Raw genomic sequence first — 16725 nt, forward strand, 5'->3', positions numbered from 1 at the left:
TATGAGATACGTCTTCATGCATAGAAGCTGATGAACGGGTCCCTCTTGTCGTATTAAAGAAACTTCAATGACGAAGACCCACGACATAATGACAAAATGTCAAATTAGTCCCCCAGCTCCAGGTTGGTGTAGGGGGGAGGGTTCCTTCTGAATGGAATTGACCTTTCACACATGTCGTCCCCTTCAAACATTCCATCCATTGGAGGGGGATTATTCTCCTTTAAATAAAATTCTTGTAATGCAAAAAACTGTTGTAGAATGCTCTCTTTCCTCACATGAGGGGTTTCTCGAATACCTCGTCCAATGGAAGGGGATTAATTTTCATTGGAGGAAAATCTTTCCATTTGAGAGATGTTGTTGTAGAAGGTTCTCTTTCCACATTGGGAAAAACTTTTCAAATCCTTCCTTAACTGGAAAGTGATTATTCATCTTCAATAATAAAATCTGGAAGATGTTGTTTTCCTTTGCAGGGAACCCTTGCTCAAATGATATATTTTTTTTATGGGGGAAATTTTTAAATACCTCCTCCATTGGAAAGGAAATCTTCTTCTTTGGAAAAGATTCTTGTAATATGGCAAGGGGCTTCAGTAGGGATTGTATGGGAGGAATGTTTGTAATGAAGGGATTGTCTTGGGAGGAGCCTCATTATATACGGATTATCTTGAAATGAAGTTTCCTTCTTGGAAGGAGGCTCTGTTATGACTTGCTTATCTTAGAAGAGGTTTTGGTAAGAAGGATTGTTTAGTAAGGAAACTTTGTCTAAAGGAGTTATATTATATGCGGGTTTGTTCTGAATCACAAGATGGGCTTTCATATTAAAGTAAATTTTCTAGGGCATCCCCAGGCAAGCGGCTCGGGGCTTTTTTCTGAATCACAGGAAGGGCCTTAATATTAAAGTAAATCTCCTAGGATATCCCCAGGCAAGGGGCTCGAGGGTTTGTTTTGAATCACAGGAAGGGCTTTCATATTAAAGCAAATATCCTAGGGCATCTCCAGGCAAGGGGTTTGGGGGCTTTGTTTTGAATCACAGGAAGGGCCTTCATATTAAAGTAAATGTCCCAGGGCATCCCCAGGCAAGGGGCTTGGGGGCTTTGTTCTGAGTCATAGGAAAGGCCTTCATATTAAAGTAAATCTCCCAGGATATCCCTAGGCAAAGGGGCTCGGGGGTTTGTTTTGAATCACAGGAAGGGTCTTCATATTAAAGCAAATGTCCCAGGGCACCCCTGGCAAGGGGCTCGGGGGCTTTGTTCTAAATCACCAGGAAGGGCCTTCATATTAAAGCAAATGTCCCAGGGCACCCCTGGCAAGGGGCTCGGGGGCTTTATTCTGAATCACCAGGAAAGGCCTTCAAACTTTTTCAATGTTTAGAATATAAATAAACTTTAATAATGCATGGGCAGATAATGGTTGCCCAAAAAGATGTATGTTTGTGGGTTAAGTCACATCTACTTTGAAAAATAAAAAATAAAAAATGTAGACTTCCCATCCTCTTACCTTGTTAATCGTGAAGCTAGTGTTTGAAAAGTTCAACACACATCCTTCACCATGTGCCCATGTCTCTTCTTTTACAACAAATTAATACTTTACAAAAGTGACTTCCCAACCTTTTATGAAAACAGTAACTTTATAAAGTAGGCCAATATAGGATTTGACCTTACTTTTCTTTCCTTCTTTATTCATCTACTTTTTACTTTTAGATTTACTGTGTTTTCATATAGAAATTTATGCTTTGGTAATTTGGTGGAACTTCAAGTTTTAATAATGGTGTAAACAACTCTTATAACTTATATGATGTGCTAAAGTAACATAACAAGATAGAGAGAACAAACCAATTATTTTCATTAGGGGCGGAGATACCGGCGGAGCGTCTCCAGCGTCACCGTAAAGAAAAAAAACTTTCAAAGGTACCGGGGTCGTCCCTTTGCCTGGGCAGACTAAATAGACTTGAACGTGAGTGGATGGGGGCTCCAAAACTGAGCTGAAATGACTCAAATATGAGAAGAAGGGGCTCAAAGTTGAGCTCGCTCCCTGATTTTGCCCATCGGACGTTTGTAGATCTAAATATCGGGTAGCCGTTTGCCACTTTCTTCTCGCTTTTGCTCTTCGATGCATGCTCCTCGGAGAGTATTTCAAGATTTTTTGACTTCACGGAATATTTTGAAAAGTCGGAGAAAGATTCCGACAACGGAAAAACGACGAAGAATCTGAACTGGGTGTAAACACTTGGGTTGACACTTGTTTATCGAAACAGTGGATAGACGACAAAAACTTTTGCTGGAGAGACAAATGCGAAAGCAGTGTATTTGGTGGTGGTCGTCGCCCGAGCCGGAATGAAACAATAGTGGTATTCCTTTCAGGATTTGATCATCCATTCTTCCAAGATTTTGGTGAGACCTTCAATCAAGAAGGTCCCACGGATGGCGCCAATGTTGGAACCCTAATTGAATCGTGAATGATTAAGCGAAGATTCGTGTGTTGTTCTAGAGAAGAGTTGTGATTTGAGAGTGATTGTTATTATTATGGTGGATCAACAAGCAGGTCACAAGAATTACAAATGTTAATAGAAACTTATGAGAGTAGTCTCTCCAAACTCCATTGGTTGTGAACTTGATGGCTGTGTGTGAGTGTGTCCTTTTTTAATCTCAGTGAGAACCCATGAACAAGATAGAGTAAAAAAGAGTTCTATTATTTTTCTTGTTTCCTTTTACAAAGAGAAAATGTACATATATAATGGTCTAGGGGAATCTCCCTTCTAGACCGTTACTCCTTGAGTTCTCTCTATTGACTGCTGGTCCCTCTGACCTAGGCAGGGGACTGGCTATTATCCACTGGACACTCTTTTCGCTCCAAGACTGGACACTCTTTTCCCTCCAAGATTCTGTCAACCTCATCTCTATGATACTCATATCAACAAGGACAGATCGATAGTTGACCTTGGACCTTGTCTGAAGTACTTGGGCTGCTGTTGGGTTGGGCTGGACTTCTTGGGCTCTGCTTGGGATCAGTTCGACCTAGTCTCTTAATTTCCAAAGCTCTGACTCAACCTGTTTATTATTTGTTAACTAGTTCATATGTGTTTTTTTTAATTATATTTATGTATTATGACAAGAACAAAAAAACCTTTAACGAGCCTAAGCTCGTCTTGAGCTCGTGTAGTACCTTAAACGAGTTAAAGCTCGGCTCGAGCTCAATTGTGCAATGCAAAATTAAACATCAAAGTCCAAAAGAGGCATAAGTTAAAAATACATAAGGCTTAACGAGCCTAAACGAGCTTCGCATACAAGGCTCGGGTTTGGGCTCGATAACTATATGAGTTTTATTTTGAGACTCGGGCTCGGCTCGTTTCAGGCTTTTTATCAATCCGAACCAAGTAGCTCGGCTTGTTTGCACCCCTAGGCTTAATCACTAATGTAACTATTAACTGTGATCATAACCGCGAAGTGTTTTAGAGTTGGAACATTTCGTTATGTTTGTTACTCGCATAAGGACGGTATTTGGCATTGTTTCTGGAACGTTTTCAAAACATAAATTTCATATTCGTTACTTGATGTTTTTGAATTATCTGATTTAATATTTGGTGTACAAGTTAAGTTACATTTTGAAAGTGATCTACATGATTAAGGTGTTGTTTGTTTTTTAAGAGGTAAAACGTTGCAGTCTGCGGACCACATCTGCAGGCATCTGTAGCAAAAGAGGTGGACCAAACCTCTGCAGTCTGCAAGAAGTAGAGTGTTTGTTTTTAACGTCTGCAGACTGATAAAATAAAACATAGTGTTTTTAAACAAACCGAACCGAACAAACTAATGGTAATCATCAAAATGCATGGTAACTCATCAAAATGTCATTTTTATTATATAAATATAATTCTTAATAATAATAATATGGGGCCGGAGGTGGGAGTGGAGAGGGTGGCGCCGGAGGTGCGGAGAGGGGTGACGGGAAGAGAGTGGGGGTGGAGGGCGACGCCGGAGGTGAGTGGAGGGCGGCGTCGGAGGTGGGGATAGGGGGTGACAGGAGGAGCAAACTTGTGGTGGAGAGAGAGAAGCCGCGGATCTGTGGTGAAGAGAGAGAGAGAGATGCGGCGGCGGTGGAGGGTGGCCGACGGTGGAGAGGGTGGCCGGTGGTGGAGGGTGTAGGAGGCGGGTGGAGGAGTGGAGGGTGGAGCTGGGTTTGAGAGAAGAAGGAACCTGATGAAAAAATAAGAAAAAGAGGAGAAGAGGTGGGAAGTGGTTTGAACAATGCTTCTAGGAGAAGAGGACGCGCAGACGTTTTTTAATGAAACGTTTTCGGAAAAACAAACACACTGCAGAGCCCAACGTCTGCGCTTCCTCTTCTCAGTGCAGACAAAAGAGGTGCAGAAGTGCTTTTGAGGAAAAACAAACATCACCTAAAAAGACTTGTCTAGAGAACTCAAATCTACCTGGCATGAAGGAATGATTTGTTTTGTGAGTGGGAGGAAAAGAGGTTAATCAAATGGACGCCAGTGAACTCGTCAGATTTTGGTTGGAAAGTTCAAGTGCTACAATCCGTGGGCTTCGAATAATTGTCCATGAGCTTCGAATCATTGTTGATGCTCTCAATATTCCTTACGAGAACTTAATATTCTTTTGAAAATAAAGCTCTCACTTAGAAAAAAAAATTATTGACAACGTTTTAACTATAGTGGTAGATTGATCCAACAATAGCCTCATGACTTTCCTTGTGGGAGGTCGTGGGTTCAAGTATCGCCTTGAGCATTTGTGTCGGGTTCAGCCAAATGGTTTCTCTTGTTATCGGTTTCCACTTGAGTGGATGGAATGGTTCTTAAATTTCTATTATTCAGACAAAAGAGTGATCTTTTTGCCAGGGTGATATCAAGTGTAATTGTTGCAATTGGTAAACCAATGCTCCAGTAATCTCCGATAATCAATATATGAAGGAAACAAAAGATGTTTCTACTTGATATATATACCATTTAAGTTAACAAAATCATTTGAATATGTATCATCAGTGGAAAAATATATATTGACTTTAATATAAAGAATTGTAACCGTTGCATCAAATCCGCCAATACATGACAATGAGTTCATATCCAAGGGTTATAAGTGAAGTTTTGGAAAAAGACAACCATGAACCGTGTCACTTCAAAGACCAACCATGTGCCACTTAAGAAAATGTTAGATCAAGTTATATAATTGTGCTATGCTACATACTTATGGGTCTTAATCTTATCGTATAGTTAAAAGCCAAAAAACCGTATACCACTACTTTATTATATTTATGTAGTAAAATTCTATTTAAACTCACAAGCTTTTACTTTACGACAAATGTAATAATATGCTTATCATGAATTTTATTAAAAAATTCTAAAGCTGAAGTGGTACGAATAGTTTAAAAATGTTAGGACAATGTTTTGTCTTTTTAACTAATGAAGATTCAAGTCTTATGGAGACGTAAATTGTACTTAACTCTATAAAAAATTAAATATCTATATAAAATAAAAAATAAATACGAGTAACTAACGAGTCAAGCCTGAGCTTGATAATCATACACGACTCAAACTCGAGCTTTAAAAATAGTTGTCGAAATGAGCGGAGCTCGAGTTACTTTAAGCCAACAAGTCTAGCTTGAATTTCAGCAAGACTGTTGTACTCAACTCAACTCATGTACACATCTAAGTAGTAAGTACTAGGGTGAAGGGTATCAACTAGAGAATCCACATAGCAGGGTTGAGGTAGCATGCACACTTCACGAAAACACTGCCTATGGTCTTAGGTACCACAAGGTCTTAGCTTGAAATGAGAAGAGAACACCAATTTGTAAAAAAAAAAACCTTGTAAAGATATTGTAGGCTTATGTTTGGAACTGAAAAACCGAACGGTTTTCTAAAACTCCAAAACTGAAATTTCCGTTTTGGCCGCAACACCCTAGAGAGTTAGAGAGGCCGGGAGAGAGTGGAGATCCATGCCATGGGTCACCTTGTCTTTTTAACTTTTCATCAATGTCACTCACGTAGTCACATGTTTCCAATCAACATCAACCAAAAAATAAAAAGTCAGGGAGTGTGTTTGTAGTATCACGATACTAAAAGGACTGGATGTAAAAATATAATAACACGTTTCATGTGACACTGAACGATTAAAATTAAAACTAAATAATAAATAATAATAATAATATCATCAATCACCATTCACAACTCCTTGATTCATTCATTTATTCAATCTGACATCTGCCTCAATCTCCTACAATCAATCAATCAATCAATCAAATTCAGATCCAAAGATGAACGATGCTGATGTCTCGAAGCAGATTCAGCAGATGGTCCGATTCATCCGCCAAGAAGCCGATGAAAAAGCCAACGAGATCACCGTTTCCGCCGAAGAAGTAACTCTTCAATCAAATCAAAATCAATTCAATTCGATTATTATTGTTATTGTTATTATTAGTGAATTGTTATGAAATTAGGTCGGAATATATGACTAGTTATTATTAAATATTATGCACGATACGGTTATTCTGTTATTAGGTCAATTGTTGCATGAAGTTAAAATTGAGAGTCTATAGATATAGTTTAGGCTACATATTTAACATCGTGAATCCGTGATCTAATTTCGGCAGTTAAACGAGCTTTTAGTTGTGTTGATTGGTAGCTTCAGTTAGAGGTGCAAATCGTAACCGGTTAACAGAATCGAAATCGGTTATTAACCGGTAAACTAGAATTCGGTTACTAACTGATTGAAACCGATGGTTAGGAACCTGTTTGGACTTTTGAGACAGGAACTGCTAATACGTTTAGTGTTAATAAGGTTAAATTCAATAGGTTATTGGCGGTTAAAAACCGATTGGTTACATAGGTTATGGATTTTCCGCTCAAATACCGGTTGGGAACCGTAACGGTTTTGACCGTTTGACCAATAACCGGTTACGGTTAGAAACCAATATTCTAAACCTGGTTAACCATTATTTGCACCTCTAGTTTCAATTAGTGAATCACAAGAAAATGTGAGTAAAACTGTCATACTATAATTTTAATTTCATGAATTTTACTATGAACTGCAAGGGGTGGTCGTGTATGGTAGAACATTTGTTCAAAAAAATATGGTTGATTTCTGCAGGAGTTTGTTGAGAGTTTGCAAACAAAATCCAGTTTATTCAGTTTTATGATTTGTAGCGAATATCTGAGTTTACTTAACTGTGTATCTGAATATGACAACATGTTAGGTTTTTGGTTGAGTGTTGCAGGAACTTAGTGTTTGGTGGTTTCAACTGATAATAACTCATATTGGACTTAAAAGTCATACTATATAACTAAGTGCAATTTTGTATTTAGTGGTAAAGGGTTGGTAGGTATATATGCACTTTAATTGAAATTTGTCTGTTTCTTATTGGTTATTGTTGTGGGATTGCAAATTTGCAATTACAAATTGAACTCAAATCAAGTCAGTTTTACACAATCATCTAAACCACATTTTAACAATTTAAGTAGCTATGATCATAATAGCAAGTACACGGGTCAACACTGCATATTAATAATTTATAATTGTTTGACTATTGCAGGAATTTAACATTGAGAAATTGCAATTAGTTGAGGCAGAGAAAAAGAAGATCCGGCAGGAGTATGAACGCAAACAGAAGCAAGTTGAAGTTCGTAAGAAAATGTAAAATTCCCCAAACATGTTTACTAAATTTTTTTTTATGTGCATACATCTTATTTAGAAGTTTGTATCTAAATACTAATCACAATTTTTATTACAGTGAATATTCCATGCAACTTAATGCTTCTCGGATTAAGGTTCTTCAAGCACAAGATGACTTGGTTAGTGCCATGAGAGAAGCAGCATCAAAAGATCTTTTAAACGTGAGCCATCACAAGCACCAGCATCATCATAACTATGAAGGACTGCTGAAATCTCTAATGTTCAGGTACTAATCAACCATATATTAACCCGTATATAATATTCTTAATGATACCATAATAATATCACAACAAGCTATCTGTTTCTAGGGTTTACTCAGACTGAAAGAACCATCAGTGTTACTGCGTTGCCGGAAAGAAGACGAGCATCTTGTTCATTCGGTTCTTGATGCAGCAAAAGCCGAATATGCAGAGAAAACACAAGTTCATGAACCCGAGATCATAGTTGACAGTATCCACCTTCCACCTGCCCCGTCTCATGATGATCCTCATGCTCTTTCTTGGTACATTTATATTATTGAGCTATTTTTTTCTATCTATTTTATTTTAGGCTTGTAAAAAACAAACAAAAACGAACTAGACATGTTTGTATTCGTGTGTTTAACTTTAATCAAACAAACGATTGAACTTGAACAATTAAACGAACGGGGATTTTTTTGTTCGTGTTTGTTCATTAAGGAAATGAGGGCATTCGTGTTTGTTTATGTTTGTCTGTTGATTGTATAAACGAACAGTTTACACACATAAACGAATCAATGTAAGTGAACATAGATGAACAAAGATAACCGATCGAATACCAATTAAATTTAAACTTGGACACTAATCTATCTGGCCTAAAAGCCTAATTGTGGGTCTCAAATATTTAGCTGAATATATGAGTGGATGTAACGAACGAACGAACTTAAACGCACATAAACTAACAAACGTAAAGGAATGGTGACTAATGAGCATAAACGAGTGTAAATGAACAAACTGGACACATGCTCATGTTCGTTCGTTTAATAAACGAACATAAACAAACTTCTTGTTGAACAGTTCACTGAAAGTTCTGTTCATTTACAGGCCTACTTAACATTGAAAAAAGTTTCTTATATTGTTTTGGGTTTTCAGCTCTGGAGGTGTGGTTTTGGCTTCTCGTGATGGTAAAATTGTGTTTGAAAACACGCTCGATGCTCGCTTGGATGTTGTATTTCGTGGGAAACTTCCTGAGGTACCATTTAATTACATTTTAGGCGGTCACACATTCAAGGAAGAAATCTGTGTGTTTGTATTGACCCCTTTTTGAATATGTTTGCAGATCCGCAGGCTATTGTTTAGCCAGGTAGGTGCTTAAAAGACGCTGGTGATATGTTGTATCTATATATCTATTCGTTCCAAGCCTTAATGAGAAGAATCGGAATCGGGGGTCATCATCATCATCATGGTATCTTAAATATATATGTTATTGTGACACTTTGCTTAGTGGACCACAACTCATTTGTTTGAATAAATAGACGTTGCTTGTTACATTCTTTTAAGACTTATTTTATTACCCTTGTGAAATGTAATGTTTAAGACCTTGTTTGAAAGTGCTATTGGTGTTTTGTGTTTTTGTTTAAAAGTTGTTTTTTTATAAAGATTATAATTTACTATCAATAAAACTGATTAGGAAGGGAAAAGTTGATGTTACTTTTCCAGTAGCTAATCTTTTGTTACGTTCTTTCTTTATATCATTTAAGTTTCTAGTCAGCATGTTATGTAAACTAATCAAATTGCTTTCATTAACTTGGAGATTGTATTACATATATTCGTACAAAGCATAATGTATCATGTAATATAAAATGAAATTTGATACAAGTGAAAGGGCCAATTAAAATGAACAGTATCAATTGGCGGAATATTTACTTGCATCATGTAGATAGTATAGCTAGTGGGTGTAACGTACCAACTATTTTCATTCACATTTTCAACTCGTGATTAGCTGGGGTTGCACAAATACTCATTGCCTACGTGAAAAGCAAAGGCATTTCATGTCGCCTGCCTCACAACGATTTGGTGTAAGGTGCTTGAAAGGAAACCAGCCCAGGTAATTTATTTGATTGGTGAGAGCAAAGCGTTTTTCGTAGGTGCGGAAAAAGTCAAATAGTCCGAGTTAAGATGGAGATGGTGCTGTGTGTGTGATTTTGAATATTTGTTGCAAGGGTGTATAGGGGTTGTTTTGGGTATAGTCATTTTTTTCAACACGGCATAAGATGTCATTTTTTAGGGAATATCTCATAGAATAGTAACCAACTTTCAAAAGTGTTCTAATTAAGTCACTAATGCATATTTTTTAATGTGAAATAGGAGAGTTATGTTGATACATTTCGTGTGGCATGTGCTATGGACCGGGTAGTATTGGGCTTCTGTTTTATATTCATGGACTAATATTTTCTTGGGAGATTTTGTTGCATAAATTTCTTATAAGAATTTAGCTTATAAGATTAATTGTAAAGTATAAAAGCATTGGAACAAAAGTAAAGCGTTTATATTTTCTATCCATGTTAAAAAAATTTAAAAACTTTAACTTCTTACACACACAAATGTTATGTTACATACATAAAAAATAATTAAACTGTTTTTCTTTTCACTACTTTACTTTACGTTTAGCTACATGTACGTAGGTATCGGTAGGTAATGTGTAGGCAATATACTTACACATGATGCATATAACCCATACATGTGTAGGTATATAGATAAACAAATTTGGCTGCTTTTTTTTTTTTTTAAGATAAATAAACAAGTTTGGCTTCTTCTTATAAATACATGTTATATGTTTAAGGTTAAATATAAGTAATATTTATTATAAATATGTAATATGAGATATTACATAAAGAATAAAGAGACGGCTGAATATTTAATCCACATATTATGCAACATAATGAATATTGAGGCAACTAGGTACATGTGATCATAGAATATTAATAGGAAAAAGTCGCATTAAGATTACAATAAACCAATAATTATAAAAATAAAAATAACAGTAAAACAAGTTACAAAATCAAATCTCTGGTGACTGTGATCGCTGTCGAGATAACACTCTCACAGTCTCACTCATGTGTTGAATGGTTACGACATTAAATAATGATTCACACTCAGCATCTATTTAGACATTCTCCTTTCTTTATATAAAGAATAATTTTGGTTATGCTCCTTTCTTTATAAAAAAGAAGTATATGAAAAGAACAAAAGAAATTACTTTTACAAATTTATTTAATTTATTTTACTATACAAATGATTAATCAAGGTTTGGATGCTTTTAATCAATATGGGTAATTTTTATTTAAACAAATTTGGATTGATAGCTTAGACAAATGATTTTAGTATAAAGTTATTTGGATTTTCAGATAATGTCTTGTAACTATGGTACCTAACTTAGGTAGTTTGAATAATGAAACTACAAAAGTAAGTAAGTAGGATTTGTTTATGTAGGGCAATTGTTGTTAATTTGTAGGAATATTGTATTATTTTTGCCTTTTTAAATAATATGGAATGCTGTTGTGTAGGTTGAAGAATAATTAATAACTAGGCTTTATAACCCGAGCGTTGCGCGGGTTTGTCTAAACTCTATAGCACAGTTAGGGGAAAGTAAATTATGAAGATCGTAACAGGAACGCATCAATACTACAATTCTCTGACAACATGCCACATAACATGTAAAAATCTTTACATAAAAAAAGCTTTTCATCACTTTGTATCTATGGCTCTCATTATTTATTAGTCTACTCGCAGCACAAATTCCCCTGTAACCCAACACATCTTCATTTACTCCAACTTCAAACACATCTTCATTTATTCAAACTTCATTCTTGACTCATGTAGCTTGGGCATTTTCAACTCCCCCAACTCTTCATGGCAATTAGATATGCCACCTAGATTCTGCCACAGCACAAAATGAATCATCTCATATATTCATCAATCAGTAACAATAAACTTAAAAAATAAAAACTAAAAAAGAATATTATTACTCGTGCGTTGCGCTGGGTTTCGAGGATGATAATGCTCAAAACATATTGCATTATAAGTTATAATGTTAGTTGTAATTACAAAAAGAGTTTAAGTAGGTAAATACTATTCTAGTCCTAAGTTTATTTTTGTCTAAAAGTCTAGAAGAGCTGCATCCCCGGCCGTAAAATTTTAATAAAAAGGACAATGTAATAATATCCAGCGTGTGTTGGATTAGCCCCAACTCGGCTTTCTTAGCGTCTGGTAAGGTAATAGACTGAATGTTAGAAATGCCAACAACTGCAGGTTGACGACATGAAAATTAAGCTAAAACTATAAGCACCAAAAATTACAAAGGTTTAAGAAGTTGAATACGCACTAAGAAAACTGGTACGGTACACGCTTATTAGATAAAGAAGTTGGCAAACGAAATGTCGTGGAAGCTTTAAAGTTCGAGGCATTTTCATCATTTTGTAACAATTTTAAAAAACTTTTATCTCCATGCTGCTGTAACTTGAAGTCTTGAATTGACAATACTGAATTTTGTGTCTTTCGCTAATCCAGTATCCAAACTTTTCATTTTTACCTTTAGTAATATAACTATCAAACATTAAGCATATCATGCTTAATAATATCATTATGCATGAATCTTTTTAAATACTTCTGTATAAGTTGTTGTATCGGTTTCTGCGTTTAAAGTTGCTAAATGAATATAATTTAAAAGAAAAACTATTGTCTTACATTCTTACATATATGTCCTATATAACATTATACCAATAAAGATGTGAAGTATTTTACTTGGGTTCAGTTCTTACAAAGTTGGCCACTCACTCAACTTCATTTTTGAGTTTAAGTGATCATGAAAGCGGTAAAAATGTTTGGTAACCGATTTGGGCCCGCCAATCCGGTTTATAACCCGACCCGATACACTAAAAAATCAGTTTGGCTCAAACGGTTAAGAACTGACAACCCGCCAGTTCGTGTACCGGTTCGTAGTGTCATTACCTGACCCGATTAAATAAACATGCCAACAACCGTTTTTTTTTGGTCCCAAACCGGTTTTCAACCCGACCCAAACTGGTCTTATTGGGCTGAACATTCTTCTCCAAACCGGGTTCCAACCCATTTGGTTTACCCCAAATTGGTTTTGACCAAGAGTTAACCAATACAATACGAAACAAAACAAAGATTTCACACTGTACCTTTTCAAAACATGATAGTAGTTGTTGAAAACCCAACAAAGCCACTCTTAATTCTTCCTTTCTAATCTGATGAAGTAGAGAACACACACCTTAGCAATATGTAGTTATAAATACATACAAAACCCACATTGTATAGAAAAGACGTTGCGGCAGGCCATAAAACGACGAACCAAATAGCTGCTACACTTCTTAAGCTATAGCTGTCAAAAGAGAGCCAGTATCTCAAATAAATATGCAATGCCAGAGCAAATAACACCGCGCCTTCTTTAGCTATATAACCTGGCAAACGACAACCATAATCACAAAGTGAACAAACCAATTGTAAAACTACTGGCCCGTTTTAATATTGCTACGCTGAGAACATAAAACGGGACCACGGGTAGCAAGTTTATCATCGGTATCTGTCAATCATTATTTATTATGCGACTGACTCATTTGGCTTAGAAATATCTATTAAAACGCCATGGCTGCAACCGAGGTTGCAAGTGGCGAATCTCGCACTTGCTACCCCTGATTATGCAACGCCGATAAACGATGTTGACATTAGTCATCATTGCCTCCTCACAACGAATATCACTACAGACCAGCCATGTATAATCCATAAAACTTGTTGTGTTGTGGGTTAACAACTAAAGCACGACCTCATATTAGGGGTTTCTCATTATCATCATCGAATCAAATATCAAATTCCAAATGAGATCGATGTTTAGATGAAGCTTCTGCTGAGCCAGTGTAAGACATGTCTCAATGTAGACTCATTGGCATCGAAGCAACCAAATAAGAAGTACAAATCAGCTTCAAAATTAGTTGCAGATAGCCGTATCATAAAATCCCCAATATGGAAAACCAAATAAGAAGTACACTGATAAAGTGGTACGAAGAACATCCTTAATGTATACATCAATTGGTGGTAAATACCAAATATAATCTCTAAACAGAGTATGTTACTTCCTCCATAAAATCAGAAACAATATTCAAGTTAAATTACCAGTCTCTTGGTCAATATAATTAGCGATAGTCACCTATGGTTCCAAAATGGACTCGGCAACAGTCACAATCGGAGCCACGGCGTTAAATAATCAAACCGTTCGATGACAGAGTCTCCCACATCAATCGAACCCCCGCCGTCACGCCACCTAGGGATTCCAAATAGAACCCGGCAACATTGTAGACAGGAGGATCGTTACCATAGTAGACGCCAAACACAACCGTACCACCGCCGCCACCTAGGAACGGCGGGTGGGGTTGAAGATGGTGGCACCGTAGGGACACAGAGCGGTCGCCGGTGGAAGCAGTAGAAGAGACATGGCGGTGGAACCGGTAGAAGGTAGAGGCCGGGGTGTGATCAAAATATCAAGACAGAACAAAAGCAAATGTAATCGAAAAGCCCAATGTCATGACTCACGATGTAAATAAACCATCTTAAGATGTACAACATGAAGAGCATGAGATACAAATTATAAAGAACCATTTACAACAAACATAACAGTAAGTACAACATGTAATGCACGTTTTTGGTTAAACATGTTAGCCTTTAATTATATATAACTAGTATCTAGTACCCGCGCGTTGCGTGGGGTAAGGGACAAAGAAAAAAAGAGACCGTCAACGTTTCCTGGAATATCCGACAATCTTATAAGAAAAACAAAACCGTGCTACACATAACACCAATATAAAGGAGGCATATTGCAGAACGCGCCTGGTCTTAAAGATGGTACTGTATAGGAGACATTTTTATCATAACTCACAATATCAGTTGTTACACAATGAATTTCAAGTAAACACCAGAAGAGTTTATAACCTATGCTAATGCTAAAAGAGTCCCTATCGACCAAAAGATTTCCTCTCCTGTACTACTCGGATGTCATTGGCTATCTCATTATTTTTTCACTTTCATGCCAACCTGTGCAAAAAAGGCTTTTGTGAGATAGGTTTCATTTGAATCAAAGCTAACTCAAAGTCTCAAACCCATTTAGATCCCTATATTTGGTGTAGCGTTTATGTCAATGTTAAAACTTATATAACACATCACTGACTATTTTTAGGCTACCACACTATCAATTGACCAATTCAATCTCAAAGTTGACATTTTACTTCAACTCAACTTTTAAAAAGAAATACCAAATATGCCCTTAACAATATGCAATTTATATTTGTAAGTTTATGTGGATCTGACCCAATTTCAATTAACGTCTAGCAGTCTAAACCTCATTTGAATTACAAATGTAATCTATTTCAATTTAACACTAGTAGTTTAAATTACAAAAGTAAACCTGCAATGACCAACTTTGACCATCAAAAGTCTACTGCAACAATTTTGACTATCTTTAATCAATTTGGGCTGTTATTTAACCTATTTTCAGTTTAAAAAAACACCAAATAACAGCCTTTAATTTAAAAAAAATGCTTCTGATCAGCAACAAATAAAGTTAATATGCCTAAAAGGTATGATCCAATAAATGTGATTAAAGTATCTTCAAATTAGAGGTATATAAGTACTGAAATTACACGACGCGATATTTAGGAACTAATGCATACCCGAATCGTAGCATGAACCAAAACTATCCTGAAATTAAGACATGCACGACCTGACAGTCATCAGAAAAGCTTTGCAAATCTGCAATATACAAAAATCAAACTGAGAAGGAAAACATTAGCTCTAATAAGAGGTTACATAAGTACTGAAATTAGATGCTACAATATTTAGGAACTAATACATGCCCGAATTTAATCACGGACAAACATTATCCTGAAACCAAGACATGCCTGGTCATGGATAGGATATTGATCCCAATGTTAAATGAATGACTATCAAACAGATGCACAGATACAGGCACATCATCATCACAGTCACATCAACGATAAAACTGATGTTCATCAAACTTTCAAGAGTCAAAACTAACTGATACATACGAAAGCATTGGAGTTTCAGACGACGGAAACATGATCATCATAACCGTTTATCAAATAATTCCATACTTAGATCATCATGACAGTCAAATTCTCGTCGGTTGTACGTGTAAATGAACGTGTAAGCCAAAGAATACAACGAAATAAGTACAAACAACAATGCACTCCATATAACTATTTAAGCACCAATGTGAAGAGATGGTACAATCGTGAGTGAGTGACAACCAAACTTAAAAATAATATATAAACAATGGACTTAACAAACAACATATCATTTGTTTGTACACAACTTGCACAACAATTAATAAGCCATATACAACAAAGCCAAGTCGCTCACAAAGTATCATCATAGCCGCAAAATTACTATCGAAAGGTGTAATAAAAAAAGGCTCAGAACCATATCATGAGTACAATAAAAGTCGACACGCCAAAGACTGAATCATCATCACATCCACAAACCAATTTATCTAATCAAATTAACCCAAATCTATGTTTCGAAGACCATTGTCTACCACTATGATGAAGCTCAGATGAGGCCAGGTTCATCATCACAACAAACCGAAAACGTTTTCAAGAAACGGACCCATCAAGTAATCGCGTGCATAGGTGGAAACAAAGTGTAGAAACACTTAAAAAGGCCAAAAATAGCCATACCACGGAAGCAGCCACATAAACGCCCCTTAAAGTACCCAAAGCAAACGGATCCGACCACCATTGAATCCATAAACATCGTAAAATCGGCACTATAATGAGATTATCTCATCATTTCAGTTCGTAATAAGACTCCAACAAATACACACATTCACCAAATTAGAACTTGCCCCGTCACCTGTTCGATCAAATCCCAAAGTAAAAAACGAAAACCAATATAAAACTACAAACACTAACCATCTTATCAGTTTGATTCAACAGAGTTGGTTATCATTACGTGAGCCATATCCACAATAACAGATTTGAAGGTGAATGTCCACCGAA

The 16725-nt window shown here is 36.3% G+C and overlaps 1 protein-coding gene across 1 annotated transcript; it reads left to right on the plus strand.

The window, feature by feature from the left end:
* Window positions 1–6165: 6165 nt before the first annotated feature.
* On the plus strand, window positions 6166–9264 carry LOC143627217 (V-type proton ATPase subunit E-like). Its single transcript, XM_077097094.1, has 5 exons — window positions 6166–6363; window positions 7537–7637; window positions 7735–8178; window positions 8786–8885; window positions 8973–9264. Exons 1-3 carry the CDS (start codon window positions 6262–6264, stop codon window positions 7907–7909), a joined length of 378 nt encoding a protein of 125 aa, XP_076953209.1. The 5' UTR covers window positions 6166–6261; the 3' UTR covers window positions 7910–8178; window positions 8786–8885; window positions 8973–9264.
* Window positions 9265–16725: the final 7461 nt, after the last annotated feature.

This window comes from Bidens hawaiensis, unplaced genomic scaffold, assembly GCF_021521415.1.
Source record: "Bidens hawaiensis isolate Kalapana, Puna unplaced genomic scaffold, B.hawaiensis_p1.1 tig00004618_1, whole genome shotgun sequence".
In the NCBI taxonomy this organism is placed as follows: domain Eukaryota; kingdom Viridiplantae; phylum Streptophyta; class Magnoliopsida; order Asterales; family Asteraceae; genus Bidens; species Bidens hawaiensis.

Excerpts from the sequence above, each read along its gene's own strand:
- LOC143627217 (XM_077097094.1), top strand. The coding sequence starts at position 6,262 with ATGAACGATGCTGATGTCTCGAAGCAGATTCAGCAGATGGTCCGATTC. Across the intron at positions 6,364-7,536 it reads TCACCGTTTCCGCCGAAGAA|GAATTTAACATTGAGAAATT; the intron begins GTAACTCTTCAA and ends TGACTATTGCAG. Across the intron at positions 7,638-7,734 it reads GTTGAAGTTCGTAAGAAAAT|TGAATATTCCATGCAACTTA; the intron begins GTAAAATTCCCC and ends TTTTTATTACAG.